This window comes from Barbus barbus (genome assembly GCF_936440315.1).
Source record: "Barbus barbus genome assembly, chromosome: 6".
NCBI lineage: Eukaryota > Metazoa > Chordata > Actinopteri > Cypriniformes > Cyprinidae > Barbus > Barbus barbus.
Window position 1 is genome coordinate 2012307 of NC_136734.1, and position 16362 is coordinate 2028668.

Here is a 16362-nt window from a genome sequence, read left to right on the forward strand (position 1 = left end):
TTGTCCAGAACAGCCTGTGGCCTGTAGGCTGAGCATTTGTTGTTGTTGATGTTGTGAGTGCATGTGTGTTTTTATATAGCGTACTATGAGGAGTAGTTGTCCAATCACTGACCAGCAGACTCAGTAGTAGCCTATAGTTACTGTAATAACCTTGTTGTGTCAGACAACTGCAGTGAGAAGAAGCGGCAGGAAAAGTCAAACTGCACGCAGATAAACTGATCTTGAGAAGTTAAAGCACTCACTGAAGGTGTCTGTATGTGCTTTAGGCATCCAGCTGGATCTATTCTGTCATGAACGGTCAGCGTGTGTCAGACGGTCTGCGCAGATGCTGGAAATCTGCTGCCTGGATCCTCACCTGCCTGCTGGCATCATTCTTACTGATCGCCATCACCAGCTTACTTCCAACCGGTGAGTCAGAGTTTACCGATACAAGAAAGATTGTACACTAGCGGTCAGACATTTGGAGTAATCAAGTCTCTTCTGCTCACCGAGGCTGCATTTATTTGATCAAATATAAAGTAAAAACTTTAAGAAATTAATATTTTTATTCATCAAGGATTAATCAAAAGTGACAAAAACATTTTGTTTCCAATGTTACAAAATGTTACAAAAGATTTGTATTTCAAATAAACGCTGTTCTTTTGAACTTTCTATTCATAATCATGAAAAATAAAAGGTCCCACTTTATATTAGGTGGCCTTAACTACTATGTACTTACATTTAAATTAATAATTTGATACAATGCACTTATTGTGTACATACATGTTTTTACATTGTACTTATGTTTAAAAAAATATATATGTAATTACATCTTTAATTCATTTCTGTAATTACATTTATAATTACACTGTTGACCCATCACTTACACCTGAACCCACCCTTAAACCGACCCAGACCACCAAACCTGTCCCTAACCTCACCCATATCCCACTTCAATAGCAGCAGACATGTTTTGCAATACAATATGACCACAATAAGTACATTGTACTAATTTTTGATGTAAGTACATAGTAGTTAAGGCCACCTAATATAAAGTGTGACCAAATAAAATGTATCACAGTTTCCACAAAAATATTGTGCAGCACAACTGTTTTTAACATTAATGATAATCAGAAATGTTTCTTGAGCAGCAAATCAGTATATTTGAATGATTTCTGAAGGATCATGTGACACTGAAGACTGGAGTAATGATGCTGAAAATACAGCTTTTATCACAGAAATCAATTAGGTTTTAAAATGTATTACATTGGAAAACCATTATTTGAAATTGTAATCATATTTCAAAGTATTACTGTATTTTTGGTCAGATCAAAGATATCAAAGAAAAAGAAAAAAATCTAATTTATTCCAAAGTTTGGACTAGTATTGTATGATATATATTAGCAGTTCGTATGAAACACTCCCTCTAAAGCTATATAAAACTGCATTTTACTAATAATATAATAAAATACAATATACATGCAGGTTTATGTACTCATACTGAGAAACTGCATTGAATATTTGCATTACTAAACTTTGATGCATAATTCAGTCACGATCATCAGTGAACCTCACATCAAGTGTCTTGTAACTTTATTCAGTGTTCAAAAAAAAAAAAAAAATCCCGTAAAGAGGGGACTCAACCACTCAGAACAATCTAGAAACTAAAATATAAAAATCTAATTACAAATGCAGACTGCCTATAACTGCCTCTATGGTCAAGACTCCTTGTGGGAATTGAACCAGCAACCTTTAGTTACCAAGTTAAGTTTTAACTACCACACCAGAAAGTATTAAATTGCCATCTTTAAGCATCTGCTTTAAAAAGACAATAATCAAAATCAAAGTCAACAGCCTTCAGGCTTAATGGATCCTGGTGGAACAAACCGATCAGAGTATTTCATCAGGATGTAAAGCCTACAGCGGGAAATACCCTGTGAAAAGACAGCCGAACTAAAGACTTATTGAGGACATGGACATCTGAGAAGATGCGTATGTGTGTCAGAGCATTATGGGTGGTTTCCTCTATTGTACATGACACAACCCAACTCCCAGCAGATCAGTGACTTTCAATGGATCTAACAAATGATTGTCAGTGATGCAAACGCCAACAAAGACGGGAGATAATGTGTGTACAGTATGTGCCATATTTAAGTTATTTGATGATAATGTTTATAATTGTGTTGATCTTTTCTCTGTGCAGAAGATATCAAACTCCAACGAAGATCAGATTCCAGTAAGTATTATTTGAAACTAAACCTTTACACTTCCTGTGACTTTTCATAAGCAACGTCCTAGAAACCACAAAAAACGCCATAGCGACCGCATAACAACATTCTAAAACAACTCAGAACACCATAGCAACCATGAAGCAACATTCTAAATAACTTGCAACATTGTAGCGGCAATTTGAAAATGTACAATGTAAAAACTGGAAGGCCGTTTCTGCCACGGAATAAAAACATTTTGAATAATTTAATAAATAATTGCAGCTTTTTACAATTCAGGTTTGCTTCTCACAGTTCTGAGCTTGCAATTCAGATGTTTCCCTCGCAAGTCTGAATTATGAGATATACAATCAGAATTGTGAGATAAAAAGTCACAATTTTTTATTTTTTATTCCACAGAAACGGGTTTCCATAGCCGCGAATAGCACAAAAAAAAAAGATTACCAAGATTTCTCAAAGTTGTAAATAAAACATTTCTTCTTGTAATTAATCCTGAAATGTACTAATTTCTAAATGAAAATGAATTCTACACCAAGTTTTTTTCCAACCACATGCTTTATATGAATACTAAAGTGTACGTGTGAATTAACCCACACGTCCGAAGCGCTATATATATAGAGCAACTAACATTTCAGTGACATACACATTAATAAGGAGGAGGAGAAGCCTGTGAATTGACCTAAATGGGATGTGATGGAAAAAAAGCCTCTTTTCTGCTGTCTTTGTCAGGCGCTGAAATCAAACACCATCGATTCACAGTTTGATACAAAAGCTTGTATAGGCACTAGCATTAGCCGTCTCAATACTGCTACAAAACACAGGACAAACAGACCCCAGAGAAAGGGAGTCTGAGGAGGGACGGGGAGGTCAGCGCTTTGTGAAAAACACCAGAACATTCTGAACAAACACAAACGAAGTCTAGGTGAAATGTCTAGCAAAGTTTCATAAAATGTTGATTTACAAATATATTTGATATGATAAGACAATATTTGGCTGAGATACAACTATTTGAAAATCTGGAATCTGAGGGTGCAAAAAAATCTAAATATTGAGAAAATCACTTTTAAAGTTGTTCAAATGAAGTTCTTAGCAATGCATATTACTAATCAAAGCTGAGGTTTTGATATATTTACAGTAGGAAATTTACAAAATATCTTCATGGAACATGATCTTTACTTAATATCCTAATGATTTTTGGCAAAAAAAGAAAAATCGATGATTTTGACCCATGCAATGTATTTTTGGCTATTGCTACAAATATACCCCAGCGACTCAAGACTGGTTTTCTGGTCCAGGGTTATATATGTTATATATTACAAACATACAGTACATACACTTTACTGACAGCGGCACTGGAGTTGATTAGTCACAGAGAAAAAGTGCACTTAAATATGTCTTATTCATTTATTTTTCATTTAATTTCTCAAAAGTTTGGATTCAGTAAGGGTTTTAATGTTTTTGAAAGAATACTCTTAGGCTCACCAAGGCTGCATTCATTTATTCGATCAAAAAACAGTAAAAAAAAAAAAAGTCTAACATTATTACAATTGAAAATAACAGCATTTTAATAATGATTAAAAGAAATCCTAACAGTGTAAAAAGTCCTCACTTTCACCTTTGATCAATTTAATGTGTTCTTAGCTGAGTAAAAGAATTAATTTCTTTCCAATAATAATAAACAATCTTACTGATACCAAACTTTTGAATGGTAATGTATATATATAAATCTTCATATTTTCCTTTTCCCCCATATTTTTATTTCATATATCTAAAATAATTGACTCATTAATGTGTCTCAGAGGTCTAGACTGGTAACAAGCAGTTACTGATCATTTTTTCATGATATTTGAGATTCAATATCCACCGTCTTATCAGCTGAATCTGATCAGATTCACAGCACAATCTCAGTATCCGATATTGCATTATGAGAGGCGTGTGATTTTCTTCTATATGTCTGTTCTGCAGTGAGTCTGTATCACAGCCCGAGCTGAATTCACAGTCTTCCTGTTTCACCAGTCTAAAATTACAGGAAAATAGATGTAGTCGATATAGAGGGCTGCAGCTCTGGAGGGCCAAGAACCTCCTTTCAACAAATAATTTACCACAATCGTTGTTTTCTCTCTCTCTCTGACTTTCTCTCCTGTTTTTTTCCCCCTCACAGCCAACAACACAAATGCCTCAGCGACAGCATGGTCTCAAGGTGAGCGTCTTCGCAATTCACTTTCTCACCCTTTCTTGCTCCTTTATACAAGAGCACACCCTTTTAAGAAACGGTACGCTTGCCATCGCCCATTGGCAGAATCACGGCAGGACCGGATCATAATTGCCTCTAAGGCACAGGAAAAAAGACAGGTCACTTCCTCTCGCTCAATTTACACAATCCCTTCTCCACCGCTATGCTCTCCCTCTCTTTTTGGAGTCATATGTCATATTTAGACTTTGTGCGTTAAGTTGAAGGGGATTAGAGACATTCTTACAGGCTTCATTATATCATTATATTTGAGCCGTGCAGCTCTGCGTTTCAACTTGTGTTATTCAGAAACCTGCCGTTTTCATGTGCACTACATGATGAACACCAGCAAAAAAGGACTAAACAGTCATAAAAGATTATTTGTTTTGGAATGATTACATTTTTGGGACATGCACCATGTTTTTTTAAATACCATGGTAATATATAAAAGCAATTTCATGGAAATATAAATGTAAATATAAATATGCAAATATTAATGTAAATATAAATATGATATAAATATATTGCACTATGCAATTTTTTTACTTTTTTGGATTCTTTAAAGTACATTGGTGCATCATATGTAAGCCATAAAACATTTATATTAATTGTAAACTGCAAAATAAGTTCCTAAAGTCTGAGAGCACTACACAAAAAACATACCACAGTTATAATGGTTAACTACAACTAAAACCATTACTTCTGTTACTTGAGATATAAGATATAAAAATAAACTTATTTTATTTCAGCTAGTTTCCAAGGCAACATTTCTCATTTTCATTTAGTTTAACTTGTGGATGAAATAAAAATTTTATTGAATAAAAAAAAAAGACAAAAACACAACAATATTCTGAAAAATTAAAAGGAAAATGGAAAATATGAAAATAAAAATAAAAGCTGATTCAAAATATTAATAAAAACTACAATAGCATTTCAGCGACACTAAAATAATACTGTATGTTCTTCTAATTATAAGGGCTATTATAGTTAACTAATACCATAAAAATATACTGAATAAAGCTGAAATAAAATATTTAAAAAGTCAACTTATTTTATTTCAGATAGTTACCAAGGTAACATTTCTCATTTTAATTTAAGTGAACTTGGACAAAAAAAAAATTTATATATATATATAGACATGTTTTTTTTTAAATGTCAAAAACACACAAAAAATACTTAAACTTTAACTATGATGAAAACAGAAAATATAAAAATAAGAGCTAATTAGAACTATTAATAAAAACTATAAAAGTATCTCAATTATACTAAAATAACACTGAAACATAGATGTTCTTCTAATTACCAGGGTAATTATATTTAATTAAAACAAACCATAAAAAATACTGACTAAAAGTAAAATAAAATATTAAATAAAACCTTAAAGGTATTTTATTTCAAGGCAAAACTTCTCATTTTCATTTAGTTTAACTTGACGCACTAAAATAACTAAAACTAAAATACAAAATGAATAAAAACTAAACAGACATGTTTAAAAAAAAAAAGACTAAAACTAACTAAAATGGAAAATACAAATAAAAAATAAAAGCTAATTTAAAGTATTAATTGAAAACTGTAATAGTGTCTGGGTAATACTAAACACGTAATGATCTGGTGCTCCTGGTCCTCCAGTGCGGCTGGTGAACGGCAGGAACAGCTGCGAGGGGCGCGTGGAGGTGCTTCATAACGGGACGTGGGGGACGGTGTGCGACGACGACTGGGACATGGTGGACTCTAACGTGGTTTGCCGGCAGCTGGACTGTGGCGTGGCCGTGGCCGTGGGGAGCAGCTCCAAGTTCGGCCAGGGCTCCGGGCCCATCCTGCTGGACAACGTGGACTGTAAAGGAGGAGAGATGGACCTGAGTCAGTGCAGGAATCAGGGATGGGGCGTCCACAACTGCTACCACTATGAAGATGTGGCCGTCACCTGTAAAGGTACGTGGAGTGAGCAGCTGAGAGTCAATACGCTGTCATCAACCACAGAAACTTTCAGACTTGCTGATTTCCTTGCATGAGCTCAACTAAATATTCATTTATGTGATATCATTCATTTTTAATTTCTCACAGGCAATAATGTGGTGGAACCTCGAGGCCTGGAGCCCATCACACCGTCCCGTCTCATCTCTGCTTTAAGTAAGTTGCACAGTTTATTCTGCCTTTTTTTAACTCAACTTAAAGTTCGTTTTGATGTTTTATTTAAGCATATATCGTGAAATGTTAATATCAACAAACTAATTTGATTAAACAAGATGCAACATTTTAGAGAGACAAAAAACACAGAATTGATCTGATACTTATGTTGTGTGTCCTGTTGATTTCCCTCCAAAATGATGTCACTTCCTGGAGGAGGAGGAGGATGTCATTTTGGGATTTTACAACAGACTGAAAGTTATATTAAGGACATTTGATAATGAATTAAAACAATGTTTAATTGGCACATTTCGACTAGAATAAGGATAACCAAAAATGTGTCTAAAACCATTTAAACTTCACTCTTATATCCACTTCATTGTGATATTTAGATTAAAACTTAAATAATCTGATTTCCATCTTTGAATATGAATATTTTTTTAAGATTGTAATACTATGTAAATAACATATTTTATATTACATAGAAAAGAATACTTTTGAAAATAATTTAGTAATGTTAATAATTTCATAAATAAATTAAATGCATTTTAATATTTTATTTATACTGCATAGTGAATGACCCAAAACATCTAATTGTAGGGCCTTTTTGTTCATATTTGAATTTATGTGACAATCCTAGATCTCATAATATAAATCTCATTATTTGTTATTTTAAATTAGTTTTGAACAATATTTAAATTAGTTTTTATTTGTATTTTGTTTTCATTTTACTTTTCTTGTTGTGTTTTTTTTATATGCTTATATAGATTTAGTGATTGCTTTAGTTATTGTTTTTCAAAATATCTATCTATATAGAATTAATTATTTTTATTTAACTTTTTTTGCTCTAGTTATTTTAGTATTTTATTTAATTTCAGTTCAGCTTCTATTTTATAACATATATTGAGTAACAAAAATGCGTTTTTTTTTAGTTATGGTTTTATTTTTTGCTTTAGTTTTGGTTAACTGTAATAACTCTGAACTCTTTGAGGGATCATGTTCATCCTGTCTTTGTTTCTCATGTCCTGTTTCAGTCATGAGAAGTGCCTGCCCATATCTAGTTCAGAGGTTATGACGTCTAAAGAAAGTAACAAAGCCTTATGGGAACTGAATGGCATTTTTGTAGTATGGAAACACCGCTGAGGCTTTGTTCCTCTGGCAATGTGAGAATGGCTTTTGAGTCCATGTGGTGGCGTCGCTCAATTAAACAATACGAGGCACATCAGTGTGTTTTTGCTTGAAACCATATCCCTCCGTTTGCTTCATATTCAATGCCGAGTTAAACTCATCAGAATAATATTACCGATAATCTGGCCCACACCCTCTATGGAGCAAACTATACGATTTCTTGGAGCAAAGTGTAGATAATTGTGCACTTTCTGTTGGACAAACAACAGGTGTTTCGTGATGATTTCATAATGTTTCTGGAAAAAATCATTACATAATAGATAACAGGAAAAGTGAATACAGGAATCTATAAGACCTCTAAATGATCAAGAATGCCTTCTGTTGTCAGATTTCTTCGTCTTTTTATCAAGTCAAAGCTCTTTTAGTGTAATTGTACAAATGTCCACCTTCAGCTCGAGCTTCTCGTGTTTTTCTGCTGTCAAATCTTGACTGATTTTTATCAAGCAAACGTCAGAATATCTGTAGTCATATTTCCAGATGAACATTTACTGGACTGAAGCAGCTCGGCTTTACTTGATTCTCCATCAGTCATTTTTTAGAAAAAATCAGTGCGTCTCAAATCTGATCATCAGGATCTTTTGAGGAACGTTTATTTCCTCATCTCTTAATCATAATCTTAATCTTAATCATTGCATTATATGTTTGTATCAATATCAGCATCTGAAGCTTTTGAGTCTCTGAATAAAATGTAGCAGTTTTTTTCTCCATATTCTCACTATATCAGACTATACGAGCCATAAAAAGCTCAAATATGATACTCACCAAAAAACACTTTTTAAAAATATGATATATATATATATATATATATATATATATATATATGCAATTTAAATTTGATGATCTGTCTACTCTCATATCTGCCTGTCACATTCCTAAAACCACATCTGACCGTCCTGTGCTGCAGGAGACGGAGCGGTGCGTTTGATGGGGACAGGGGACCGCTGTCAGGGCCGGGTGGAGATCTACTATCAGGGCAGCTGGGGAACGGTGTGTGATGATGACTGGAGCATGGCGGACGCCACAGTCGTGTGTCAACAGATCGGCTGCGGACTGGCTGTCAGCGCACCTGCAAACGCTTACTTCGGCTACGGCACGGGACGGATTTTGCTGGATAACGTGAACTGTAACGGACAGGAGGGCAGCCTGGCCAGCTGTTACAGCCTCGGCTGGGGAGTTCATAACTGCGGCCATCATGAGGACGCCGGTGTCATCTGCTCAGGTGCATTTACTTCTCCTCTTTCACAAAGCAGAAGTCAGCTATTTTCTCTGAATGTGCAAGACTTCTGATTTATTAGTCACTATAGGTAAATAACTACAAGAATAACTAAAGAATATTAAACTACTTGTGCTACAATCCAGTGTGTTTATGAATACGATAATAAAATAATATGAATACCAGTTTTCAATATCAAACAGCATAATGGGATATTTTGTACTTAAATGACTGGAACTCACAAAACTTGCACATAAGATCCACATTTTCTGTTGAAATAAGCCATATTCAGATGAACTACTGTACTGAGTGGGGTCCAACAGAAATGCTTATATTTAGAATTTTTTTCATATTTTTTGTTTTTTACAATTTAGCAATTTTCATATTTTTTTCATTATATTTGCAATTTTATTTAGAATTTTTATGAGATAGATAGAGTGATTTTATTTAGCATTTTTTCATAATTTTTGCAATTTTCTTTGGCCTTTTTTTCCCCTTTATTTGCAATTTTATTTTGCAACCACTATATTTTGCCCTTTTTTCATACTTTTTTACAATTAAAATTTTTGCAAAATGATATGATCATAATCACTTGAATTATTACTATATACAGTATATATATATATATAAATATATATATATATATATATATATATATATATATATATATATATATATATATATGTTGCTGTTTACATATACATTTATTAATTGAGCAGGTGTTTTTTATGTGAAACTTTATTTTTACATAACTTATTTTCAATGTGATCGTTCAGACCTGACTGTATGTGCATATTCTGTAATGCTGTATTTCGTTTGACTGCAGCTCTAACTCTCTCTGTCTCTCTTGTGTATTTCAGGTGCCAGTTCCACCATGGTCCCAGTTATCAACACAGAGACTAAAGGCAGAGATTTCCCCGTTCCTGAAAGCACAGCAGGTATAAACACTGTCTATACAGTACACAGGGCCTGTAACTTCACCTGTTATTTTCAATAATGCACGGTTGAATTAATAGCCAATTCATTGTTATTAACTGCTGTGCCTGACCATCTGTCACACACTGCCTGCTAACAGGACCATCCTGCATTATAAACCTCTTCAAGCACCAGCAGATGGCGTCTTTTCAAAACATCACTGAGCACACTATGAAGCACACTCAATTAGTCTGTGTTCCTCCTTCTTTCCTGACGTTTTTCTCTGTTTTCTTTAGTGACAGAAATGCCAGTGCCAGTACAACCTGAAACAGTAACCACGGTGATCACTACAGCCTCAACAACGAAAGGTAGTAAAGACACATATCTATCTATCTATCTATCTATCTATCTATCTATCTATCTATCTATCTATCTATCTATCTATCTATCTATCTATCTATCATCTATCTATCTATCTATCTATCTATCTATAGTAAATACATATTTATTTATGTATTTAAATAGGTAGATAGCAATAAGTTAAATACATTGATTAATTCAATTTCTAATAATCTAGATATATATCTAATTACATATTTATTTATGCACTTAAATGGATAGATGGCAAAAATCTTCTTATCTTCCTATACATAATTACATTAAATTATGTTTCATAAATTACATTAAATACATATTTATTTATTTAGATTATCCATCCATAGATATTATTTGTTTTATTATTTTATCATAATTATTTTATTTACTTATGTATTTAGATGGATAGATTAAATTGATCAGTAAAGACATTTATAATGTTGCAAATTATAAACACTGTTCTTTTGAACTTTCTATTCATCAAAGAATCCTGAAAAATAAAATGTATCAAATTTTCCACAAAAATATGAAGCAGCACGACTGTTTTCAGCATTGACAATAGTCAGAAATACTTCTTGGGCAACAAATCAGCATGTGATATTTCACAATACTACTGTTTAAGTTCAAATAAATTCAGCCTTGATGAAGAGTCCCTTTCAAAAATATTTGAAAAATCATACCGACCCGAAGCGTTTGAACAGTAGTGTATGTTCTCATCGTGCATGCCTCTTTCAGAGAAGCCGGGCATCCGTTTGGTGAATGGTCTCAACAGCTGTCAGGGCCGAGTGGAAATCCTCTACTTCACCATCTGGGGAACGGTCTGTGATGATGACTGGGATATGGACAACGCTCAGGTGGTCTGCAGACAGATGGGATGCGGGCCGCCTATCGCAGCCAAACCTCTGGCTTACTTTGGCTATGGTTCCGGACCCATACTGCTGGATAACGTGGACTGCAGCGGCAGTGAGCAAAAGCTGTCCGACTGCTTCAATCTGGGCTGGGGACAGCATAACTGCGGCCATTACGAAGACGCTGGAGTCATCTGTGCACGTAAGAGAAATATGACACTCATTACAGTCTCATAGAATGATCACATAGAAAAGAATACTTTTGAAAAGCCATGCATTTTACATTTATATACAATGTGCATACTTATTTAAATGTACTCATAGATATTTTAAAAAAAAAATCATTCCAATATTTCACATTAAATTAGTTCATACAAAATGTTCACGTCACATTTCAGCCCAAAAACATTTACTTTTAGGCAACAATACACATTCAACTATTTGTTTATCAGGTTAAATACAGCTAACAATATAAATCTTTTCTACCACTTTTTTTTATCAATTTAACACATCTTTGCTGAACAAAAGCATTAATTTATTTAAAAAAAAAAGAAAGAAAAAAAGCATTGACCAAACATTTTGAATGGTAGTGTGTAGTGTATATTTTTTTACAAAAGTTTTATATTTCTATTTATGAATAAATGCTGTTATTTTTCACTTTTTATTCATCAAAGTGTCCTGAAAAAAGTATCACACATAAAAAAAAAAAAAAAAAGTTAAGCAGCAAAAACTGTTTCCGACATTGATAATAAATCAACATATTAAAATCATTTCTGAAGGATCAAGTGAAAAGTTTAGAGTAATGATGCTGAAAATTCAGCTTTACGTCAAAGGAACAAATAATAGTATTAAAATAGAAAACCATTATTTTAAATTGCAATAATATTTCAAAGTATCACAGTTTTTCCTGTATTTTTGATAAAAAAAATGCAACCTTGATGAGCAGAAGAAACATAAAACATGAAAAATCTTACTGATCCCAAACTTTTGAATGGCAGTATATTTGAATCTAAATCTGAATCTAAATATGTGTGAAAAATTCACATCATTTTGCAATTTGCGCATATAAATCATATTATCAGTATAGTATATAGAGAGAGGTTTCTGCCAGAGGTTTCCGCATAAATAAAAAATATATAGATAACATGACAGGTTTGATGAGATTCACACATACAAGACTTGCGTGTGCCGTCAGGACTTCATTCATGAAATTCCCCCAGTCATTCACAACACCAGCATTTATTCACTATGAAAGAACACACACACACACACACAATCCTCACAGCAACACAATGTTCTGCTGGACTAAATCAAGTCTCCAGGGCAGTTTTTCCTCTGGCACGCTTCCTCTTTTACACACACACAAACACACACACACACACACACATAAGCAATACTCTCAAACTCAAATCCATTACATTTACTTGGTCGCTGCCTCTTTTCGAAATCCCCTCGACCACCGTTAGAGAAATCGCTAAACTGATTCAAGATCAGCATTTGTAATTTGCAGCAACTTTAGAAGCATCCTCTGTACGTCAGTCGCCGTGTCTACATGAAAAATAAAGAGGCCCGTCAGAGCAAATCATCATCAGCACAGACCCGCAGGGGAAGCCGTCCTCCACACAGACCACATGCATCCACTAACGCATAAATATATGCATGCACGCGTCTAATAGATGAGGATTTAAGAGAAGAGGGAAAGACTAAAATAAACACCAGATAAAGGAATGAAAGTATCAACCCTTAGACCACTTCATGAATGAGATGCACAGCTTAATGTGTATAAAAGTGTACGTTCAGTCACCGTAAATGAAAGTTAATCAAAAGAAGTTTCTAACTAAATGTGTGTTTTCATTCTTTCAGCACCTATGGAGTTTGAGGTAGTCGGAAGAGACTTTGGCATCGGGATCACAGAGAAACCTCTGACAACTACAAGAGCAACTACAACCACAACACCAGCGGACGGTAAGAACGTCACGCTCCAGTCTTAACATCCTAAAAGACATTAGTCTTAACATCCTTAACATCCTAAAAGACATTAGTCTTAACATCCTTAACATCTAGTCTTAACATCCTTAACATCCTAAAAGACATTAGTCTTAACATCCTTAACATCTAGTCTTAACATCCTTAACATCCTAAAAGACAGAAGCATTCATTGTGTTCATTTTTGAGTGAACTATCCCTTTACAATGATCTGCCAAGTTGCAAGCTTAATTTAAAGGAAAAACAAGTTTTCATACCTCACTGACAGATGCTTGTTCCGGTTTTAGGCGTAGACTGACTTCAATTTGTTCAGTTTCTTAGAAAACAAGACTACTGTATGTTCAAATGGCATCTGAAGTAAATGTGTCTTGATTTAAGGATGTGCAGATATTTGTACTGGAAAACAAAACAAAAATACGGATGATTTTTCCCTCCCAATGCATGCCACATTTTATGCCACGACTTCATGTTTTTAAGACTTCATGCTCAAAGTCAACACAAACCCTTTATATAATTAAACGTGTGATACCAAAAGTAAAAAAAAAAAGGTTCAGAATATATTTTTATATATATATTTTTAAATATTTTTGTCATCACTTTTTTTTTATGTACAGTCTTTCATAAAGTAATGGACAGAAGCAGCAGCATTTTTGCCAGTGTATATAGAAATAAAGAACGCTATGAATCTATTATATATTCTTGGGCTGCAAAAAAATGATTAATTTTGATTGATCGCATTCAAAATAAAAGTTTATGTTTCATGCTATAGGTGTGTACACTATGTATATTTATTATGTATATATAAGTACACAAACGTACATATTAAGGGAAAATGTGTTAGATTTATATATAAACTATTTATATTTATATATATATATATAATATAAATTATATACAAGTATAAATATATATATATACATACAAATATTTTTTTTAAATATATATATAGATATATATATATATATATATGCGGGTATTTCTATATACATAATAAATATACACAGTAAACACACATATAGTATGTAAACATAAACTTTTATTTTGAATGTGATCAATCACGATTAATTGTTTTGCAACCCTATTATTAACATATATATATTTAGAAATGTTCTCATATTAAGACAAATCGAGACATTATTTATTCTTCATATAATAACTTTTATATAATAAATGTTTCATCATCTGTAGATTCATCATCATCATCAATAGATTTATGAAACAAGACTGATTTGAGAATGTTTAGATATTTGTACAGGAAAACAAGGCAAAAATATTAAGCAAGGAAATGTTTAAAATAATAACTGAAAAGGAGTGCAAAATTCTACAAGACTACAAATGTTTCACCTTTGACCATCTGTTTTCTACATAATATGATTTAGGACACACTATTTCTAATCTCAAAATAAAGGTGCTTAAAAGGTTCTTCACATCGATGCCATAGAAAAACCATTTTTGGTTCCACAAAGAACCATTCAGTCAAAAGATTTAAAGAACCATCACTTTCTTACCTTTTTATAATCTGAAGAACCTGCCACAAAGCACCTTTTGTGAAACAGGAAGGTTCTGCAGATGTTAAAGGTACTTTATGGAACCATTTAGACAAAAATGGCATCGTGAAGCACCTTTATTTTTAACAGTGTACTGTTTAGGATGACTAGTGTTTGAATTGGCACACAGCTTATGCCTTTCTTTCTCTTCTCAAGGCACCATCAGGCTCATTGGGGGCCTGAACCGCTGCGAGGGCCGTGTGGAGATATTCCTGAGAGGAGAATGGGGAACCGTATGCGATGACGCTTGGGATCTTGCGGATGCAAAGGTGGTGTGCCGGCAGATGGGCTGTGCGCTGCCTAAAGCCGCCCAGGTGATGGCCCACTTCGGTCCCGGCCGTGGCACAATCCAGATGGACAATCTGAAGTGCACAGGCACAGAAGCTGCTCTCACTCAGTGCTCTCACATAGCGTGGAACGTCCACAACTGTGACCATTCAGAGGATGCAGGCGTCACATGTGGACTCTAATGACTCCACCCACCACAGGCCACGCCCACCACCCCGGTCCAGTGAATGCAGTGGGGGCGAAAGAGTTTCCAGGACTTGTATAAATTTTGTACATAACACCTCACGCCAACCCTGACAAGGAGATTTTAAAGATGAAATAGTTATTGGGTGTGAAACAAGAAAAAATAAATTATGCTAATACTGTTATATAAATATTTGTAATAAATATTATGAATGAATGCACTTTATAAACTAAAAGAATGTGTACACATAGGTGAATAAATACGCTGAACATATTTTAAACTATTGATATACAGTGGAAACCAAAGTTTTAGACTCTTTTTAGCCTGTCATTTTGATTCAAGCACCAAGTTTATTATGCCATAACAAAAAAAAAGCGTACGTCTAGTACTTTTCCGATTATAAAAAGGTTTGATTCCACTGGATCTGTTTCCTGAATGCTAAAAGTAAAACATAAAATATTTGAAATATTTGAAGATTGTTGTGTTGCATATCTTAAAAGTTAAGAGTGTAGATCTTTGCATTTTGTTGAATGAAAAATAGCCTTCATTATTCAGTCTGAAAAAATAAATAATAATAATTGACTTGTTTAGAAAAAAAAATGTTCTCAGGTCCATTTTGATTGGGAAAAATAATGGCTTTAATGCAAAAAATGGTTTTCATTTTCTTCTGTTCTTCTTTTTTCTATTTTGTTCTCTTTTTTTGTTTTCTTCTTTTTGAGTAGATGAACAGAATAAAAATTAATGGGATAAAAGGAATATTGCATTTCCATTGAGGAAACTAAACCATTGGCCTAATTGCATAACCTCTTAGTGTATTAAGTGGTTATTTTATGAGCTAAGAAAGATATTTGGGGGAAAATGATGTTAAGATATTTTATATATAATATATAATTAAACATTTGATATCCTAAATTTTAAAAAAGAAGAAAAAAAGTAAAGGAAAAGACGGTTGATCAAATATTTTTGATGTAACTTTTTTACTGTACAGACTTTCCTAAAATATTGGAGTGAAACATCAATGATTTTGTCAATATATATGGAAATAAAGCTATGAATCTCTTATTATTAACAGAGGTGGACTAAAGCTGTTTTTTTTAACTAAAACATCTGTACAATTCTCTTCTATTAAGTCAAAATAACATAATTTATTCTTACTGCAGGTGCTCTATAGGTTTAATTATCTGCGTTTACTGTAAAACAAATTTGATAAAATAATGAATATGCAGTACATAACACATGACTAAGTTACTAGTT

General features: G+C 33.4%; 1 protein-coding gene across 1 annotated transcript; it reads left to right on the forward strand.

The window, feature by feature from the left end:
• Window positions 1-290: 290 nt before the first annotated feature.
• Window positions 291-15470, forward strand: LOC306871615 (scavenger receptor cysteine-rich domain-containing group B protein-like; the record flags this gene model as incomplete). The annotated part of the gene is made up of 10 exons (XM_079419680.1): window positions 291-408; window positions 2183-2215; window positions 6043-6378; window positions 6502-6567; window positions 8657-8971; window positions 9826-9903; window positions 10177-10248; window positions 10991-11305; window positions 12967-13068; window positions 14793-15470. The coding sequence occupies 10 exons, from the start codon at window positions 291-293 to the stop codon at window positions 15104-15106; spliced, it is 1749 nt and encodes a 582-aa protein (XP_079275806.1). The 3' UTR covers window positions 15107-15470.
• Window positions 15471-16362: the final 892 nt, after the last annotated feature.